General features: G+C 55.1%; 1 protein-coding gene across 5 annotated transcripts in view; it reads left to right on the forward strand.

Moving 5' to 3' along the window:
• RPS6KA1 (ribosomal protein S6 kinase A1) overlaps window positions 1-20,567 on the forward strand; it is a 45,961-nt gene continuing 25,394 nt past the window's right edge. For 2 of the 5 annotated variants that reach the window (XM_025395327.1, XM_025395310.1), the window contains exons 1-4: window positions 1-233; window positions 7,471-7,515; window positions 17,482-17,598; window positions 17,804-17,885. In XM_025395327.1, coding sequence (XP_025251112.1) covers window positions 171-233; window positions 7,471-7,515; window positions 17,482-17,598; window positions 17,804-17,885 — 307 coding nt within the window. In that variant the 5' untranslated portion in view covers window positions 1-170. Of the gene's footprint in view, window positions 234-1,577; window positions 1,687-7,470; window positions 7,516-13,650; window positions 13,761-16,460; window positions 16,653-17,481; window positions 17,599-17,803; window positions 17,886-20,567 lie in introns of those variants that run through there. The other 3 variants (XM_025395344.1, XM_025395336.1, XM_025395319.1) reach the window with 3 other exon arrangements.

The raw sequence follows: 20,567 nt of genomic DNA on the forward strand, positions 1-20,567 counted from the left end.
GGAGGGAGCCGAAGTGCTAGTGCCGCGGCGGCGGCTGCGGACGGCCCAGCCGGAGCGCGAGGGGCTCGGGGGGGCGCGGCGGTTCGGGTCGCAGAGCCAGGGACCCCTGGACCCGGGAGGCGGCGCAGCCGGCGCCGCCGGAGGAGCGCGGGTGGCCCGGCGGCGGCGCGATGCCGCTCGCCCAGCTCAAGGAGCCCTGGCCGCTCATGGAGCTAGTGCCGCTGGACCCGGAGGTGAGTGAGCTGGGCGGGGGACGGGCGCCCGCGGCCGGCGAGCCCGGATCCTCACAGGGGCGGGGCGGCCCGAAGCGCCGCTGTAGCCCGGCAGGCGCCCGCGAGGGCGCGAGTGCCCTCCGATCTCTTGCCCACTGTCCGGCTCCACCCCCCTATGCCCCGGGTGTTCGTGTGCGAGGGACAGTTCCGCCAAGCGCCGACTACCTCCCCGCCATAGCCAGGAGAGGGGATCCTATGGGGCGCTGAGATCTGGCCGCCTTCACCCCACATCTAGGACCCGTCCCGGCATCTGTCCAGAGCTGTCGGAGCTTCCTCCATTAGTGCAAACGGGGAGATCTTCAGTGCCAGATGTCTGGGATTCTATCAGAGACAGGGGTTATGGGACCCCCCACTTCTCCCAGGGCCTTCCGCCAAGAGCCCTGCATCTGGCTTCATCGCCGCTGAGCCTAGAAGGATTTCCCCTCTTGACCCCTGGCGGTTGTGGAGTGTGGGATGGCACCACCCTTCTGGGACTGGAACTCCTGATTTTCTTTGCCCTGAGGCTAGGGCCAGAGGACACCTGTGTTCCCTACCCTGGGCTGTGGAGAAGAGAGTGGGGAAGAGCCCTTAGACCTTGTGAAGATGATTCCTGGCAGGGCGTGGGGGGACCTTGGTGCCTGCCTCTCTTCTTATGCCCCTTCCGGTAGGAAGGGCTGGGCCCTTGGGGAGTTTGGCTTCTGCCAGCCCAGATTCCCCAGACAACTCAGCTCCTTCTCTCCCAGAAGCAGCTCCTGTCCTCCCTTGAGGACTCTGTAGCTCCAGTCCCTAAGCGTGCAGAAGGCCACCTCTTCCTGTGCCTTTTGACCCCAGGGTCAAGGTCAAGCTCCCGAACGAGCTGGTGGAAAACTTCCTCCTTAACCTCTTGCTGGGAAGGAAGCAGGTGATACTGTCCTTCCCAGGTGATTGTTGCGGGTATGCAGGGAGGGAATGGAGGCCTCATTTGAGCCCAGGATCTGAGATGACTTTCTTCCAGGTTGGGCCTGGAGACCCTGCCTCAGTCCCCTCCTCTGCCCTCTCTTACCTAGGGCAGCCACCAAGTGTCCTGCCTCTCAGGACCACAGCCTAAGATCAGGGTGAGCACCCAGGGTCCCCAGCCCCCAGGGTGTGCTGCCCCTTTAAAGGGATGGCCGACACTGGCTATTGGAGGGTGGGCGCGGCAGGATTAGGTAACCAACCTGAAGGCGCAATTTGGAGTAAATTGCTCTGGGATTCCTGCCATGGGGATTTTACAGGCACTGCTAGGCTGCTCAGAGGTTCTCTCGCTGACTCACCCTCTGAGGTGAGGAACACTGCCCTCTGCAGCCCCTGTACTGCCACCCCCTGCTAGGACTGGGGCACAAGGTCCTGGGGGTGGTGCTCAGAGGTGGATTCCTTTGCCCAGGCACGCCCCGGGACCAGGCCTCCAAAGGGGAAGGTAGGGCTGGGAAAGGCTGGGGAGAGACTATGCTGATAGGGAGGGTGGACACCCAGGAGCTCGATCCTCGGTCTGGGGCACCACTTCCTGCTCCTCTTTAGGGAATCCTGAGGCAGGGGCCAGCTTCCCAAGGGGCCAGATTTAACTGGGAAACTATCTCAGTTTTGAGTTCTGTAACACCTGAGGTCTGTGAGAGGCGAAGACCAGCGGACTTCCTGAGATTCGTAGGACAGGGGGACGCGATTTCCTCAGGAGTTTCGCTCCAGAAACGCTGTGTGATCCTCAGTCAGTCCTCAGCCTGTCTGGGCCTCTGCTTCTCCAGTGGCAAGTGCTAGGTTCTAGCCTCCACTTCCTGGGCCTGAGAGGGTGCAGAGTGTTGAGTACTGTTGTCTGGTCCCCCCTCCCCCACTCCTGGAGGTGCCAGGCGACTGGGTGTTATTGTTTGGGTAACAGGAGCCACAGGGCAGCCACGGTGCAGGTTGGGCTGTTCTCACTGGAGAACAGGGCCTCGCTGTTCTTAGCCCAGGTGACTTGTAAGCGATACAGCCGCCTGACCTGCAGGTACAGGCACCACCGCTGCTGGCAGCTCCTAGCCAGGAAGGAGGCAAGTGAGGGGCTGGTGGGGGGCTTTTCACAGGGACCTAGGATCTGGACTGCTCTGCCCTCCCACAGTGCTGCTGAAAATGGGCTGCTGGGAGGCAGGGCCTGGCCCAGGGTGCAGCCCAGGTGGAGTAATCTATGGGAAGTGTGGGTGAGGATTCTGCCTGAGCTTCGCTTAGCCTTGTTGAAAGCAGTAGTAGCCTTGTCCCCGGGCCCAGTTCTGCCACGTACAGAGCTTTACTATGTGCCACTCATTCTGCCTTACGAATGTCACCCCACTTTAATTCTCACAACAGCTTCTCAAGGTAGGGATTATTACCCCCATTTTCAGATGGGGCAACTGAACTCAGGCTTATGCGTTAATATCAGAGCCAGGATTGCAACCAAGATCTCTCTCTCTTTCACCAAGTGGGAGAGAGGCTCAGGGATGGGGAAGGGCTGGAGCCACACTAGCCCAGGGGGAAGGTGCTCCAAGAGAGGCTCCGGATGTTGGCAGACTCTCCTTATCCTGCAGGGCCCTTGTCCAGTCTTTGCCGAGGGCTGGCAGTGCCAGCCAGCCCTGGCACCTGGCCCCCAGCCTCCAGCAGTGAGCAGGGCTGCCAATGCTGGGCTCAGAACCCAGCTCCTGGGGCTGCTTCCTGCCTGTGGGGCACGTGCTGTCCTTCTCCATCTGCTGCCCAGCTTCTCCAGACGCTGTCCTGGGCCCCTCTTTCCAAGACAGAGCTGCTTGGGTGGGAAGGAAGGATGCCGGTTGGAACCCACTTCTGACATCTTGGAACTGGGGGCAGTGGTCTGGGGCCCTGGGCATCTGCCCTCATGAGCAGTGCTCTCTGAGGAAGAGGGCGGAGGGTAGGTCTCCAACCTCTAAGAGGCCAAAGGACTCCTGAGACAAGGTCCTTCATTCAGTACTCTGCAAGATCAGCACCATTGTCCCCATTCAGTCATTTATTTAGCACTTAGGTGATAAGTACTATTTCAAACAACAAAGTGCAGATGTCAGCAAGGTACACCTGCCCTCATGATACAGATAAGGAAACTGAGACTTTATTTATTTATTTATTTTTTGAGGTAGAGTCTTGCTCCGTTGCCAGGCTGGAGTGCAGTGGTGCGATCTCGGTTCACTGCAACCTCCACCTCCCGGGTTCAAGCGATTCTCCTGCCTCAGCCTCCTGAGTACCTGGGACTACAGGCCCGCGTCACTACACCCAGCTAATTTTTGTATTTTTAGTAGAGTCAGGGTTTCACCATGTTGGCCAGGATGGTCTCCATCTCCTGACCTCGTGATCCGCCTGCCTCAGCCTCCCAAAGTGCTGGAATTGCAGGCATAAGCCAGTGCGCACAGCCGAAACTGAGACTTTAGAAAGTGATATGAGGCCACGCGTGGTAGCTCACGCCTGTAATTCTAGCACTTTGGGAGTCTGAGGCAGGTGGATCACCTGAGGTCAGGAGTTTGAGACCAGCTGGGCCAACATGGCAAAACCCTGCCTCTACTAAAAATACAAAAATTAGCCATGCGTGGTGGTACGGCCTATAATCCCAGCTACTTGGGAGGCTGAGGCAGGAGAATTGCTTGAATCCGAGGGGGTGGAGGTTGCAGTGAGCTGAGATTGCACCACTGCACTCCAGCCTGGGCAAAAGAGCAAAACTGTCTCTAAAAATGAAATAAAAATAAAAAGTGATATGACAGACCCAAGGACGGAATAAGTGGCTGGCAGAGCTAGGATTAGTGGCTGTATCTTTGTGGCTGCATAGCTGTGTTCTTTCAAGGATCCTATGCAGCAGTCAGGCCAGAGGGGCAGATGACCCAGGACCCGGGCTCTGAGTGGGAAGCTGGCACCCCGCAACTCCCCTGACCCCCCTACCAGTCTGTTCCCCAGGGCTGCCTGTTTCCCTACTCTTACAGGTTTGGCGTTTCGTAAGAATGACACCCAAGCCAGAGATATAGGGAGTGGAGGCAGCCAGACTGCCTTGGGGGGGTCCCTAAATCATCCAGGCCACTGCTCAAGAAGCCCATACCTCTGGGTACACCTACCCCTTCGTCCCCTCCCTCAGTAGACTTGCAGACACATGACTTTGGGTTATGGTCACGTGTCTCCCACCTGCCTGCTGAGGGACCTCGGGTGAGTCCCTTAACTCTCTGAGCCTTATCTGAAAAATAGGAGTAATAGGACCTGCTCTGGCCTCCTTGCTCTCTTTGCTGGGTTGAACTTTCATTGGATAAACCACATGCTGGACTCTGGCTGGGTGCCAAGGAGTTGATGATGGACAAGCCATGGCCCCTTCCTGAGTTAACCTGCAGCGTGCTTGGTGCTATGGGGGTAGAGAGGAGGGAGGAAAGAACATGAGGCTGTGTGGACAGGGGTGACATTTGAATTCAGTCCTGATAAAAGACCAGGAGTTTGCCAAAGTGACAAGGCAAGAAAGACTTTCTTGGTAGAGGCAGCCACCACACAAATGCTGGGGATATAAAATAGACTGTTTTCAGGGTCTCCAGTTGTTCAGTTTAGCTCAAAAATACGGCCCAATGATAAGAATGGCTGTTGTTTGTAGGCCAGTTACATGCCAGGTATATATATTTATAGGCATTATTTCATTTACTTCTTGTAGCCACCAATGAAGTATGTTACTTTGATCCTCATTTCACAGATGGGGAAACTGAAGCCCCCATAAATGAACTAACCTTCTAGGGGTCATGCAGGTGGTAGAAGCCAGAATTTGAACCCATAAGGTCAGGTTGCAAAACCTACATTCCTAGTGATTGTGCTGGGCAGTTGAAGATGATGGCCTCGAATTCTTTTTTTTTTTTTTTTTTTTTTTTTTTGAGGCGGAGTCTCACTCTGTAGCCCAGGCTGAAGTGCAGTGGCCGGATCTCAGCTCACTGCAAGCTCCGCCTCCCGGGTTCACGCCATTCTCCGGCCTCAGCCTCCCGAGTAGCTGGGACTACAGGCGCCCGCCACCTCGCCCGGCTATTTTTTTGTATTTCTTAGTAGAGACGGGGTTTCACCGTGTTAGCCAGGATGGTCTCGATCTCCTGACCTCGTGATCCGCCCATCTCGGCCTCCCAAAGTGCTGGGATTACAGGCTTGAGCCACCGCGCCCGGCCGATGGCCTCGAATTCTATGCTAAGGAGCTGGGACTTGAATCTACAGTCCGTGGAGGCCATGGAGGGGTTTGGGGCCTGGTACGTAGCAGATTCTCAGCAAATCTTGACTGAGTGAGTTGAGTGCAGTAGTTGCACTTAATTTTAGGAATAATGAAGGTTTGGAGTGGGGAAGGCCATGGGGCAGGGAGCTGGTGGGTAGGCTGTTCTGATCATCTGCAGGAATTATGTCAAGAGTCTAGAATGCCGGGTGAAGTGGGGCTCAGTCTACAAAAGCATCCCTACCCCAGCCCAGCCTCTGGGCCCTGGCCAACCCATCCCTTCTCCCCAGGCTGCTGAGAGATGACAGTGTGTGTATGGATGTGTGTGTGGAGGGGCCTCTAGAACATTTGGCCCCTGGGGAGAGATTAGGGGCATTAAAGGGGCTCAGGGGGCAGGATGTCCTGGGAGTGGCAATGGGGAGCTCTTCCAGGGGCAGGGAGATTATGTAATGGGTAGAGCACAGCTGTGCCTGCTACTGCCAAGCAGGGCTACAGCTGCCCCATGGAACCAGCTCCTGGCTCCAAAGTCCAGATCCAGAGCTGTTCTAGAGCGGGCCTTCCTAGCCGTTGGGAACCTCCTGTCTGCCTCACCACACTCTCCCTGTTCCAGGAGGGGTGGGGCGATTTCTTCAAGCTTCCAAATACCTAGATAGGATAGGTTACTCACCTCACATCACACAGGAAACAGATGGGCTGGGTTTGACACACCCTAGCGTATTTAATAACCACCTGAGAGTGAAGTCTGGGGGCTGGAAAAGGCAAGACTGACCAGAGAGGGGCTCTGGGCTCTGGGCTGTCATTCAGCTGACCTTTTTTGAGCACCTCCTGGATTTGGGACCAGATTTTTAATCCCCACTCACGAGTTGTGTGACCGTAGGCATCATCACTAGGTACCTTCAGAGCCTCAGTTTCCTTCTCTGCCAAATGGGGCCAGGGCCTCCTTCCCAGGGCTGTCGTGAGGATTAAATGGTGCCACAGGACCCAGGTGCAGTGGCTCATGCCTGTAATCCCAGCACTTTGGGAGGCTGAGGCGGGCGGATCACCTGAGGTCAGGAGTTTGAGACCAGCCTGGACAACATGGTGAAACCCCGTCTTTACTAAAAAAAAATACAAAAATTGTATTTTTAAAGCCAGGCATGGTGGCACATGCCTGTAATCCCAGCTACTTGGGAGGCTGAGGCAGGAGGATCACTTGAACCTGGAGGCAGAGGTTGCAGTGAGCTGAGATTGCACCACTGCACTCCAACCTGAGCAACAGAGCAAAACTGTGTCTAAAAAAAAAAAAAAAAAGAAAATGATGCCACAGGTGCGAGGCACTGAGCCCACTGCCTGCCATGTGGCAGAGGCTTGGAAGAGAGCAGCTGTTAGCACCAAGCCCTCATCTCTGCCCTCCCGGGACTCCCCGTCTATTAGGAAGGGCAGGCCTGTGTGTAAATAGTCTCTGCAGTGTGACAAGTGCTACAGTGAAGGCTGAAGTGGAGGCAGCAGTCATTCTGCCTGGCAAGGTCAGGGGAGGGGTCCTAGAGTGGGGCAGGGCAAGGATAGTAGCCGTCATCTCTTGGTTGCACACTTTCCCAGACTTTGTCTCCTTCTACCCTTGCAGCAACTCTGGGAAGTCAGTGTAACTACCCCACCCCATGTTACAGATGGGGAAACTGAGTCCTCTCACAGTTGACTAGTTTGTACAAAGTTTGTATCTGGTAGAGCTGGAAGCCACACATGACCCTTCCTTTCTCCCTGGGAGGAGGTGACATTTGAACTAAGTCTTCAGAGATGAAGTGTTTGCCAGGCAGACAGCATGAGGGTGAGAATGCTGGCCCCTGGGAATGTTCTGCCTGAGTCATGAGGGGCCATTGCCACAATCCTTGGTCTCTGTGCCCTCACCGTGAAAGTGGAGGTGGAGGGACCCACCCAGGACTCCTGCCCCACCACCATGGCCTCCATGGCTATTGGGAGCAGCTAAGGGTGGGGTGCCCCATGGAGTCTTTCTCCCAAGCGTGTAAGTTCTGACAGTGCTCCCCCAATCTCCTTTCTCTTTTCCAGAATGGACAGACCTCAGGGGAAGAAGCTGGACTTCAGCCATCCAAGGTGAGGACCAGGGCCAGCACCCTGGGCGAGGGGCTGTGGAGGGTCCTGTTTGCATGGCCTTGGAGGAGGTTGAGGGCCCCAGCCTCTAGCCCCTTTGCCCAGCTCAGCTGTCCTTCTCAGGGCCCACCGAATCCTTGTGGCAACCTTGGGCATAGAAATCACTTGTTCCAACCTTCCTATTTTGTAGGTGAGGCAACTGTGGCCCAGAAAGGGTCAGGAGCAGAATCCAGGTCAGGGCTCTGGTTACCTGTTACCCAGGCCAGGATGTACCTGTGGTTTATGTACTCGTGGAATTCATGCTGGCTCTAAGGAGTGATGGGAGGGGCTCAGGCCAGCTGTGCTGCTCCTTGTGGTGGAGCTGTGCTTGTCAAAAGCCTAGAAGTGAGCATCTGGGCACGTGAGCTGAAAAGGGGGTGCTGGTGGCTTCTCAAGGCTAACCAGGCCCATTGTCTGGCATGTGGCACTCATGGCATTTCTTAGGGCTTCCACTTCCAGTCTGGGGCTCATTCCCTCACCCCTGCTATCTCTGCTTCCTCTGGGCCCCTTCCTATAGCTCCCTACCCCCTGTTGCAGGTTTTGTGTGTTGCCAAAAGCACCAGGGACTAGGTGACAGTGTGTGACCTTGGGGAGGTTCCTTGTACACTCTGGGCCTTGGCTTTCTCATCTCTATATTGGAAAAGACCACATCCCCTTCCCAGGGTGGCCGTGAGGTCACAGGAGATGCTGGCTGTGGAGGGTCTTTGGAAGCTGCCTAGGCAGGGACAGAGCATGGACTCTGGTGTTAGAGCAAATCTGGGTTCCAGTCCTGGCTCCATCCCCACCATTTAACCAGAAGCTCTTCTCCCTTCTGAGTCTCAGTTTCCTGAGCTGTAAGTTGGGGAAATAGTGCCTATCTCACAGGAGCAATGTGAAGGACAATGAGGTAGTAACTGCCTGGCACATGGCAGCTTTGGTGCCAGCACCGAAAATGTCCTTGTATATTGCTCAGCTCAGCTTCCTGCCAGTGGCCCCACCTTCCAGACCTAGGTTGTCTTGAGCACCAGACCTGCCATAAGCTTGACCTTTGAGATGGATTCAGAATTAGTCCTGATGTTTACCTTGACTTAGCTTCCTAAGATGAGGTGACTGAGCTGGGTAGGGTAGGGCAGGTGAGGGAAGCAGGCTCCCACCCTCTTCTCTGTGGGTTGCTGTGGCAACCTTGGACCAGCAGAGGCCAGTAAATAGTGTGGACTGGGCCCCTTGGTTTATCTCAGCCCATGTCTGCAGAATCTCCTCCCACAAAGTAGCTACCTCTCGTTGCCTAGTAACAAAATGAAGAAGCTGTAGGTTCCCAGTGAAGAAACAGGGTGTTCAGATCTCAGGGCTGAGGTTCTGGGGGTTGCAGAGGAGCTTGCAGCATTTAGGGACCTGTGCTGAGTACAGCTTCTCACCTCAAGAACTGGAGGGGCTGACTGGGAGACGGTAGGAGCTTGCCCAGGCAGGTAATGTTTTGCTCCCAAGCCTATGACTCTTGCTCTAGAGCAGAAGATCGTGGAGTGGGAAGAGAGACAGGGCTGGAGATGGTTGGGACAGGGAGTCTCGAATGCCACTTAAGGAAGAGAAAGAGTTTAACCTATGCCTAGCATCATACCAGGCGCTTTGCATTTAGTTCTCACTACATCCTTGGAGGTAGACTGTTACTATCCCCATTTTACAGATGAGAAAATTGAGGTTCAACATCACAGCTGGTGGGCAATGAAGACAAGTCTTGTTTGGCTTCAAGGTCATTCCTCATAGTCCAGAGAACCCTGAGTGCTGAAGAGGAGGAGCATTGACTTTCTGTGATCCCAAGTGGGACCAGTCCTGGGCACCTGCTCATCCATCTGTTGCCCCAGCCACCAGTGTCCCTAATGCCCACTTCTGGGCTTAATACACCAGGGGGCGCTCAAACTGTGGTCTGGACCTCATCACTTTGTGCGGTGAAATGAGCTGGCAATGGGACACTTTATCCTAATGAAACATTCGGTGCACCCTGTTGTACACAGGAGGGCCTAAAATGAAGTCAACATCCCCCACCCTCTGGGAGCTCCCAATCTTTGGGCAGAGGGTGGAGACAGGAAAGCCGTGTGGTTTAGGCGCTATGATGGGGCGAGAGCGCAGCTGTGGGCACATAGAACCTCCGCTCTGTGCCAGGCCCCATGTTGGACAGAGACGTATACCACCACCTTCCAGGTGCCCACATTTCTCTCCATAGCATGATGAGATGAGCATGTCCCCGGGAACCCAGCTGATGGCATCTGAGTTCGGGGCTGAGTGTGAACCAGAGACATGGTCATTGCTGTGCATGGCCGAGGAAGAAGAGTTGGGGTGGGCTGTAGGGCACAGGCCATGTTCCCTGCGGAAATGGCATTTGGTTGGGGCTCGAAAGGCAGGATTTGGGCAGCTAGAGAAAGAATTGGGTCTTCCAGGTGGCAAAGAGGCAGGGAAGGGAGTCAGGGATTCTAAGTTCAGAATCCTGCACCTATTTTTTATTTGCCTTGTAACCTTGGGCAAGTCACTTGCCCTGCTGAGGCTCGGGTTCTCTCCTGAAAAATAAAAGGAGAATAAAGCCTATTTCTCAGGGCCACCTGGAAAAGAGAATGTGGTGCATATAAATTAAAGTATCTAACAGGGCTTGTGGCACAATGTTGCTGTTTAATGCTTGTTTATTTTATTCATTTCAGGCAGAAAGCGGGATTCGGGATTTGGGTTTTAGCAGCAATACTGTGGATAGCCATCAGGGTGAGAACTCTGTGGATCCCCTCAGCACCTAGATGCATCTGGTACCCTCAGGCACACCAGAGCTCCATTTGTCCTCCCTCCCTTCCTGGGAGTGGACTGGGCATCCCAGGCCCCCTCCCCCAGCTATCTCCGGAGCTGGACCCCTTTGAAGCGCCTGCAGGTCTATTTTGAGAGCTGAGCGTCTCCCCTCCCCTCCTCTCTTCCTGTTTATGAAACCCTGATCCCTCCCGGATCCCTCCTGCTCCCCTGGCCAGAGCTTAGGCAGGATGTGACTGTGGACTTCAGGGAGGCTTGGGCAGCCTCAGGTGTTGGGAGGAACTTCCCTGGGCCTGGCCAGAGAAGGCCAGCCACTGTCCTAGTACCTGTGTCTGGGCTCTGTCCCTTCAGCCTGCCCAAGGGAGACCCCACAGCAGTAAGACTAAGTAAACCTGGGAGAAGTTTTGTTTCCAACATCCCCTTGTCTCTGTGGCCCCTTTTGCTTCTAGAAACAATCTGAGAGTGGAGCATATTGTTCCAACCTTCATTTTACAGAGGAGGAAACCAAGGTTCATACAGGGAAACAGATTTGCCGGGAGCACTCAGCTAGTGAGTGGCCAGCTCTTCCTGACATCCCACCCTGCCTGCCCCCCTGGCCTTAAGCCCCTTGCTCACACAGGTCTTTCTCTACCTGAAGTGTCTTTTTTTTCCTCCTTTCTGCCTGGCCAACACTTGTTCATCCTCAGGACCCAGCTGGGCTGCCCCTCTGGAAGGTCTTTCTTGACTTCACCCATTGGCAGATAGTCACCACCTTTGGGCACCCACAGCACCTTGATTATGGCTGTCTCAGGATAGTTGTGGTTTTTTGGTTTTGTTTTTGTTTTGAGGCAGGGCCTCCCTGTGTTGCCCAGGCTGGAGTGCAGTAGTGCAACTACAGCTCACTGTAGCCTTGACCGCCTAGGCTCAAGTGATCCTCCTACCTTAGCTACCAGAGTATCTGGGACTACACACGCACGCCACTATGCCCAGCCAGGAGTTCAACACAAGCCTGGGCAATACAGGGAGACCCATCCTCTACAAAAAAAATTTATTTTTTTTTTTGAGACGGAGTTTTGCTTTTGTTGCCCAGGCTGGAGTGCAATGGCACGATCTTGGCTCACTGCAACCTCTGCCTTCCAGGTTCAAGCGATTCTCCTGCCTCAGCCTCCCCAGTAGCTGGGATTACAGGCATGTGCCACCATACCTGGCTAATTTTGTATTTTTAGTAGAGATGGGGTTTCTCCATGTTGGTCAGGCTGGTCTCGAACTCCTGACCTCAGTTGATCCGCCTGCCTCAGTCCCCCAAAGTGCTGGGATTACAGGCATAAGCCACTGCGCCTGGCCCTCTACAAAATATTTTTAAAAAATTAACCAGATGTGGTGGTGCGCACTTGTCCTCCCAGCTTACTCCAGAGGCTAAGGTGGGAGCCTGAGAGGCTGCAGTGAACCATGATTACGCCACTGCACTCCAGCCTGGGCAACAGAGTGAGACTCTGTCTCAAAAAAAAAAAAAAAGATGCTGGACACAGTGGCTCACACCTGTAATCCCAACACTTTGGGAGGCCAAGGCAGGCAGATCGCCTGAGCTTAGGAGTTCGAGACCACCCTGGGCAACATGAAACCCTGTCTCTACTAAAATACAAAAAATGAGCCAGGCATTGTGGAGTGTGCCTGTAGTCCCAGCTACTCGGGAGGCTGAGGCATGAGAATCACTTTGAGCCCAGGAGACGGAGGTTGCAGTGAGCTGAGATCTCACCACGGCACTCCAGCCTGGGCAGCAGAGTGAGACCCCCTCAAAAAAAAAAAAAAAAAAAAAAAGAAAGGCTGCATGTGTAACTGCTCCATCAGTAGGAGGCACACTTATCATCTCTCCATGCCAGGCCTGACCTAGTGTTGGAGGCCAGCTCCCCTTCAAGGCTGCCAGGGAGCTGTGGACCCCTCCTCACCTGCCTGGTGGCATGCTGGGAGATGTGTCTGAGGACATCTGTCCCACCTGAGGGAGGGGGTAGTGCCTGGGAGGGCCCTGCAAATGCTGCCAGCTGGGGAAGGGGCTGTTGGTGTCCGTTAGGGACAGGATTGGCAGGTGGGCTTGGCTACAGCTGGTAGGGTGGGGACCCTGGAGACCAGGAATCAGGCCCGGGGGCTCTGGGCTTCTCTTCCAGCTGCCCTGTAGGAGGAAGTAAATAAAGAGGAAGTCCCTATGCGGGGGATGGGGCAGGGACCAAGGGATGTGGGCTGGTGGCTGTCCTCCCCCCGCCCGCCACCAGAGGCCTCAGGGCCCACACAGCCTTCAGCAAAGGCAGTTCTGAGACTGTTTCCTTCCTGTTGCCCCTTCTGGTACCCTGCTGGCCACAGAGGCTAGTGTGGACTGGGCCCCTTGGTTTATCTCAGTCTGTGTCTGGAGACTGTCCTCCCACAAAGTAGCTACGTCTCTACCTTCTTTCTTTGCATCTGAGAGACCAGGGGTTGGTAGGGAGGGTGAGCTTTGGGGCTCCGAGAACTGCCCCAGCCTCCAAACTGGTCTGAGGAAGGTGGAGAGCAATGAGAGGCTTGGCTGAGGGAGGCGTCTTTCACAATCTCCCAGCAGCCATCCACCCGCAGACTCTGCAAGGACAGGGAAGGGAAGTCTGTGTGTGCGTGGGGGCGTGTGTTTCTGCATAGGGGTTGTCTGTGGACAGCGTTTCCGATCACTGGCCTGAGTGTGTGTGTGTGTGTGTGTGTGTGTGTTCCTGTGCTGTACTGGTGTGAGTGATGAAGTGAGACCACGTAGAAAGGGGCTGGGCCTGGCCAACCCCTGCCCCATAGCTGCCTGCTCCTCCTCTCAGACCTCTGTGAGGTCCTTGGTTGGGCTTTCTGCCCACCTTACCCATCCTGGGGCTTGGGACTGGCAACCATCTTCGGGGCAGCTGAGCAGGGCAGGACCGGGGCCACTGGTGCCTGCTTTCTGGGCTGCCATTGTGGGTGGGCCTAGCCATGGGAAGGGTGCTATGGGGGGTGGGACACAGTATCTAAGCTCTGGGCTGGACAGTCAGACAGTGGCCTTTGCTGACTTTTGCCCCACATTCTTTCAGGTCCCCCCCCTCACGTGGATGTTTGCGGGTGCTGATATGCCCACTGTGTCACCGCCTTATCGCCTTGTGACTTCTGTCTCTGCTCTTGTCTGTCCTCCTTAGAGTCAGAGGACATAGGGAGAAGTGTGCCCCTGGGCCTTCCCTGGGGTCATGGGCTTGGGGTCTGCAGTGTCCCCTCCTCTGCAGAGGAGCCTGACCCATCTTCTGCCCCTCCTCCCTGCAGAGGGGGAAGTGAGAAGGAGGGGGGCCAGAGACCCTGCCTTCTGGGCCAGGAAGGCTAAAAAAAAGCAGAAGTAAGAAGAGTAACGGGGCCCTCTGGCCACCGGCCTGAGCCCCACCATGCAGACCCCGGCAGATTTCCCCAGAGTTGAGAGAGACTTGGTTCCCTGTCCCAGAAAGGTGAGCGGAAGAGTCGCCTGCCTCCAGCAGTGTCTGTCACCGTGACTGGGCAAGGAATGGGTTTGGGGGTGGCTCTGCCCCTGGGGTTTCTGGGTGATTTCCTGCTTCTGTCCCCAGGGAGTGCTCTCAGTCAGAGGCAGACAGATGAGGTAGAGGCTCAGATCTCAGGGTGGGGTGTGCAGGTATTGCTGTGTGTCCTTGGCCCCCCCTCAGTCCCTCTTTGCGCCAGGCTTTCTGCCTGTCCCGCCAGGAGGTTACACTCGGGTCTGATTTGACTGTGGCTTTCTGGTGTTTTTGTGGGGCTGTTCCACCCACTCCTCCATCTGTCAGGGAGGGTTAGGTATCTTCCCCTGAAGACAAGATTGTGTCTCCGAGGGCCAGGACCTATAGTGGGAGGTCCCAGGTGGACTCTGGTACTGAAGGAGAAGGGGGTTTGGGTAGACGGATGGGCAGGACGTGGCTCTGGCTGATTTACCTGCCCACCCTTTCCTGGCATTTGATGCCTGCTGACCCCAGGCCAGGCAGTAAGCAGGGAGGCACCTGGGTCCAAGCTAGCTCTGCCACTGTTTGCTTTGAGCCTCGGTGAGTCACTGTCTTCTGAGCCTCAGCTCCCTGTTCCTGGAATGAGGATACCAGTTTTTAGGATATGATCAGAGTCAAAGACATCAGATTGCACTCAGGAGATAGTCCTCTCAGCCACTATCTGGGCCCTCCTCAGGTCCTGGCATAGGAGGAAAATCCTAGGGAAATGGAAAACCTCAGAGGTGGGTCTGTAAGAAATACCAGAGTCCTCTCCTGAATGGTGAGAGTTTGCAGATTGTATCCCCTAATCTCTTTCCCCACCCCAGGTACAGCAGCAAGAACCCACAGTTCCGCCCTTAACCCCTTCCTGGGGATCCCTGCCCTGCTGCCTGCCTGTGTATCTGCCAGGTGTCAGACCTATCTGCCCTAGGTATTGTCAGTCTGCTTGGGGCTCGTTGACTCTCCTGCTGTCTCTCTTTGCTGCCTTCCTGTGTCTGTGGTTGGGTTCCAGTCTCTCTCTCCACTTGATAAGTGCCTGACTTCACCTGTTGGGCACATGTCACATGTTAGGTGCCTGTTGTTCATGTCCCCTTCTGTCTCTGCCTGTTGGGTTTATGTCTTCATCTGTCTCTGCCTATTGGATACATGTCCCCTTCTGTCTCTGCCTATTGGATACCTGTCCCCTTCTGTCTCTGCCTGTTGGGTTTATGTCCCCTTCTGTCATTGCCTGTTGGGTTCGTGTCACCATCTGTCTCTGCCTGTTGGATACATGTCCCCCTCTGTCATTGCCTGTTGAGGTTTGTTTTTTTTTTTTTCCCAAGGCAGTCTCGCTCTGTTGCCCAGGCTGGAGTGCACTGACGCGATCTTGGCTCACTGCAACCTCTGCCTCCCGGGTTCACGCCATTCTCCAGCCTCATCCTCCCAAGTAGCTGAGACTACAGGCGCCTGCCACCACGCCTAGCTAATTTTTGTATTTTTAGTAGAGACAGGGTTTCACCATGTAGGCCAGGATGATCTCGATCTCCTGACCTCGTGATCCACCTGCCTCGGCCTCCCAAAGTGCTGGGATTACAGGCGTGAGCCACCGTGCCCAGCCTGCCTGTTGGGTTTATGTCCCCTTCTGTCATTGCCTGTTGGGTTGGAATTCTCTTCTGTCCTTGCCTATTGGAGATGTGTTCCTTCTGCCTTTGCCTGTTGGGTTCATGTCCTCATCTGTCTTTACCTATTGGGTACATGTCCCCTTCTGTCTCTGCCTGTTGGGCTTGTGCCCCATCTGTCTCTGCCTGTTGGGTTTGTATCCTTATCTGCCTACACACATTGGGGATGAGTCTCTGTCCACCTCTGTCTGTTAGATATGAGTCCCCTCCTGCTTCCCCTTATTGGGTACACATCTCCATCTGTTTTCTATTGGATATGAATTCCTCCTGCCTCTGCCTGTTGGGTGCGTGTCCTTATCCATCCCTGCCTGTTGGGTATGTGTTCTCTCCTGCTCCTGCCTGTTGGATGCCATTCTTCTTTTTTTTTTTTTTGAGACAGAGTCTCACTCTGTTGCCCAGGCTGGAGTGCGGTGGCGTGATCTCGGCTCACTGCAAGCTCCACCTCCCGGGTTCACACCATTCTCCTGCCTCCGCCTCCTGAGTAGCTGGGACTACAGGCGCCCGCCACCACACCCAGCTAATTTTTTGTATTTTTAGTAGAGACGGGGTTTCATTGTGTTAGCCAGGATGGTCTCGATCTCCTGACCTCATGATCCGCCTGCCTCGGCCTCCCAGAGTGCTAGGATTACAGACATGATGGATGCCATTCTTATCTGTTTCCACCTGTTGGGTGTCTGCTTCTGCCTGTTGAGTGTCTCTCTTCGTCTGCCTCCACATATGAGGCACCTGTCTTTGCCTGTTGGTTACCTGTTTGCTGTTGGGTACCTCTCTGCTGTTGGGTACCTGTCTGCTCAGCAGCTGCACTGGCAGAGGGCTTTCCCTTTGCAGACCCACAGGGAGGATGGGGGAATGGCCAGAGGGCAGCCCTCAGGCACTGAGGAGTGGGGGAGAGAGAGGAAGGGAACGTGGTGAGGGTGTAGGCCTGGTGCTGGGAAACCACAGGCCCTGAGTGATTGGCTCCCCTGGGCCGGGCCCAGCCCCCGCCCTCACCCTGCACATCCGCCTTGGTCCCGGCCACCACCGCGGCAGCCCCGGACTCTGCCTGCTCCTGCCATGGTGCCGTGGCCCTGCTGGGCGGATGGAGCAGGATCCCAAGCCGCCCCGTCTGCGGCTCTGGGCCCTGCTCCCCTGGCTGCCCAGGAAGCAGCGGCCCAGGATCAGCCAGACCTCTCTGCCTGTCCCTGGCCCTGGCTGTGGCCCCCAGCGGGACTCGGTGAGTGTACCCAGATGTCTGGTCCTGGCCTGGCTGTGTCCCTCGCAGCAGGTGCCTGGGAAGCCAGCTTAGTGTAATCTGGCTTTGGGCTGTCCTGGCCCAGGCCTGGCCCTGCGGGGTGACTGGACCCTGCCCAGACTTGCTTCCTGGGTAAGTGAGGAGGTACTTCAGGGCTTCAAGGCAATGGCAGCAGATTAGAGGGAGGGTAGAGTCCTGGAATGGCTAGGACGTGGCAAGGGGCTTCTAGTAGGTTTGTATGAAGGAAGTTTGGGAAGATGAGCCATGCAGTCTCTGGCCTTAATTCTGACCTGCCCCAGGCCAGCACTTACCAAGTTGATGGGGGAGTTTGGGTGACTCTTGGGTCTTTGTGCACGTCAGCCCTGTCCTACTGACCAGAGGGATCCCCTCATCCCATCCTGACCAGGAACGAAGGCCCAGCTCTACCTCCCCATATGAGAACAAACCTACTTCCTATTGTGGCAACCCTAAAGCAGCAGGGGGAGGGAAGCCCCACAGGCAGACCTGGGGCAGGTCTCTGGGTCTCAACCAGAGCCTGAGGTTGACTCAGCCTGGCCATGCCTGGGCATCCCTTTGGGCCTAATCAGGCCAGAGCATCGGGAGCAATAGGAGTGGTGCCTCTTCTGTTTGACCTCCCCAGCCTTTGAGGCCCTTTTGAAATCAATGACCTTGGAGGCTGGCCCTTCAGGGAAGTTGTCTGTTGGGCCTTTAGGTCTCATCTGCTGAGGTCTGGTGGGAATGGCCTTGGGCAGGGGAACTCCTGCTGCCCGGATGGGGCCCACCATGCCCACCAGCTCTGTCCCCCCATCAGGATGAGGGCGTCCTCAAGGAGATCTCCATCACGCACCACGTCAAGGCTGGCTCTGAGAAGGCTGATCCATCCCATTTCGAGCTCCTCAAGGTTCTGGGCCAGGGATCGTTTGGCAAAGTGAGTCATGAGCCCGTGGCTGTGAAGGCAACGCTCGTCATGTTAGAGGTGGGGGTCAAGGGTCACCTAGGGGCCCAAAGGATCAGAGGTCACCTTGGTACCCAGGGAGAACAAAAAGACCAGCTTGGGGCTCAGAGAAGATGGAGGTCAGCCTGGGCGCAGACCTCTCCCATCTTCTGCCCTGCTTCCCTCTCTGCCTTCTCAGGTCTTCCTGGTACGGAAAGTCACCCGGCCTGACAGTGGGCACCTGTATGCTATGAAGGTGCTGAAGAAGGCGACGCTGAAAGGTGAGTAGGGACACCTTCCTGTGCAGAACCCAGGCTGGGCTGAGGGAGGCAGCCCAGACTTCAGGGGCCTTGGGTCTGGCAAGGGAGACAGCTCTGTCTTCAGGAGCACCTAGTTCAAAGGTGGAGAAACAGGCCTATTTCTCAGCCATCTCTCCCCACCCAGTCCCCCTCCCCCTAAGCCAAGTGCCAATGACTGGCTGTGAAGGTCTGGAAGGTGGTAATAGGGTAAATGTAATATGTTTGTCAGGGGGCAGGGCCCTCAGCTACTTAGCTGGTCAAGCAGAGGCGTTCTGACTGTTGATGCTAGCAGAGTCTGAGGGAGACCTCTGTGGCCCCTAACTCAGGGGCCTGAGAGAAGGGCGTGAGTAAAGAGGCAGGGAGCCCAGGGAGGCAGCTGGGCCAGGCGAGAGAGGGTGAGTCCAGGCAGGGCCACAGAGCTGGATGGCAGAGAGGTTCAGAAGGGAACCCTGGGCCAAGGTTAGAGTTCTGGGGACTTACAAAGGATATGAGGATGGTTGGTAGTGGGCTTTGGGTTGAACACTGACCCCGTGGCCTGGGAGCCCGTGTGACCACTGACCTGGCGGAGTTGCAGCCGGGTGCCCTTCCTTGACCAAGTCTCCCTTTAAATAAAAGTCACGGCCGGGCGCGGCGGTTCACACCTGTAATCCCAGCACTGTGGGAGGCCAAGGCGGGTGGATCATTTGAGGTCAGTAGTTCAAGACCTGGCCAACATGTTGATACCCTGTCTCTACTAAAAGTACAAAGAAATGAGCTGGGTGTGGTGGTGCACCCCTGTAATCCCAGTCAGAGCCAAGTCCTAGCTGGGGAGGTCGTGGGGGCAGTAGGAGGCGTCAGCCTTAAGGATGTTATGGGTGGCTTTGGTCTCCTAAGGCCAGCCTGGTGGGGGTGGGAGTCATCCCCCAGGAGGTATGATGGCAGCTTCAGAGGGAGGAGAAAGATGAAAAGCCTGGGTTCCTGCTGTGAAGGGCTTGCAGGCTGGGCGGGAGAGGCTAAGCATACCCGACAGTGCGGTGCAGCCGGTGCTGAGACTGGTGTGCGTGGATATCCGACGGGCTGGGGAGCTGGGAGTGGTGGTGCAGCCTTGCAGAGGGTGAGACCAGAGGCCAAGGGGACACCTAAGAAGCAGTAAGCCTTGAAGGACGAGTGGATTTCTCCAGACCAAAAATGGTCGAGGAAGAGACCCTGGGAAGGAGAAACTGTTTGCCTGACCTAAAGTACAGAGGTGGTTTGAAAATGTAAGGTAGGCTGGGCGCCATGGCTCATACCTGTAATCCTAGCACTTTGGAAGGCTGAGGCGAGTGGATCACTTGAGGTCAGGAGTTTGAGACCAGTCTGGCCAACATGGGAAAACCCCATCTCTACTAAAATACAAAAATTAGCTGGGTTTGCTGGTTTGCACCTATAGTCCCAGCTACTCAGGAGGTTGAGGCACAAGAATCGCTTGAACCCAGGAGGTGGAGGTTGCAGCGAGTAAAGATCGCAGCACCATACTCCAGCCTAGGCGATGAGAGCAAAACTCCATCTCAAAAAAAAAAAAAAAAAAACAAAACAAAGGAAAAAGAAAATGTAAGGTGACCAAAATACTTAACTCTGGTATGGTCCCTGTCGTGTCTAGTGAGGAAAATACAAAAATTAAAATAGAGGAAGGGGCCCACTGATGTGAAAAGTGCTCTGAAGGGAACCAGCTCTGTAGCCCTGTGTGCTGACACAGAAGGCATGTTGGAAGGCAGCTGCAGCTTCTACTTGTAGCAAGGGCCGAGGATTGTGTCCCGAACAAGACTCTGGAAAGACGTGCAGGAGGAGCACATTGGCCAGATCTCCTAAGATAAGCAACTGTGAGCATCAATTCTAGAATGGCAGTGACGATTGAATAGAATTCATACTAGATGGATGGACTAGTGAAGGCTTTGGGACTATGAGGCTGGAGAGGAAACTGCCGATCCAGTACATGGACCAAAAAAGCCTTTAGTTTTGCACTGTGTGTATTGCTCAGACATTTTGTCTGGTCTTAGTAAGCATTCCTTAGCCTTCCACCTCTCCTTTTAATAGAAGTCAAGGCCGGGTGTGGTGGCTCACGCCTGCAATCCCAGCACTTTGGGAGGCCAAGGTGGGTGGATCATTTGAGGTCAGGAGTTCAAGACCAGCCTGGCCAACATGGTGAAACCCTGTCTCTACTAAAAATACAAAAAAAAAATGAGCCGGGTGTGGTGCGCCTGTAATCCCAGCTACTCGGGAGGCTGAGGCACAAGAATTACTTGAATCTGGGAGGCAGAGGTTGCAGTGAGCCAAGATCACACCACTGCACTCCAGCTTGAGTGACAGAGTGAGACCCTGTCTCATAAAAAACAAACAAAAAAACAAAGGCCACATGAGAGGTCTCAGTCAAGGGATAATCAATATTGTAATAAACTTAAGTTGAAACACAGTGCCCAAAATGAACCTAAGCAGCCAAGTCCAAAAGCCTGTTTTTTTTTTTTTTCTTTCCCAAGACAGAGTCTTGGCACATGCCACCAGGCTGGCTACTTTTTTGTATTTTTTACTAGAGATAGGGTTTCACCACGTTGGCCAGGATGGTCTCGACCTCCTGACCTCATAATCCGCCTGCCTTGGCCTCCCAAAGTGCTGGGATTACAGGCGTGAGCCACCACACCTGGCCCTAAA

The sequence above is a fragment of the Theropithecus gelada genome, chromosome 1 (assembly GCF_003255815.1).
Source record: "Theropithecus gelada isolate Dixy chromosome 1, Tgel_1.0, whole genome shotgun sequence".
In the NCBI taxonomy this organism is placed as follows: Eukaryota; Metazoa; Chordata; class Mammalia; order Primates; family Cercopithecidae; genus Theropithecus; species Theropithecus gelada.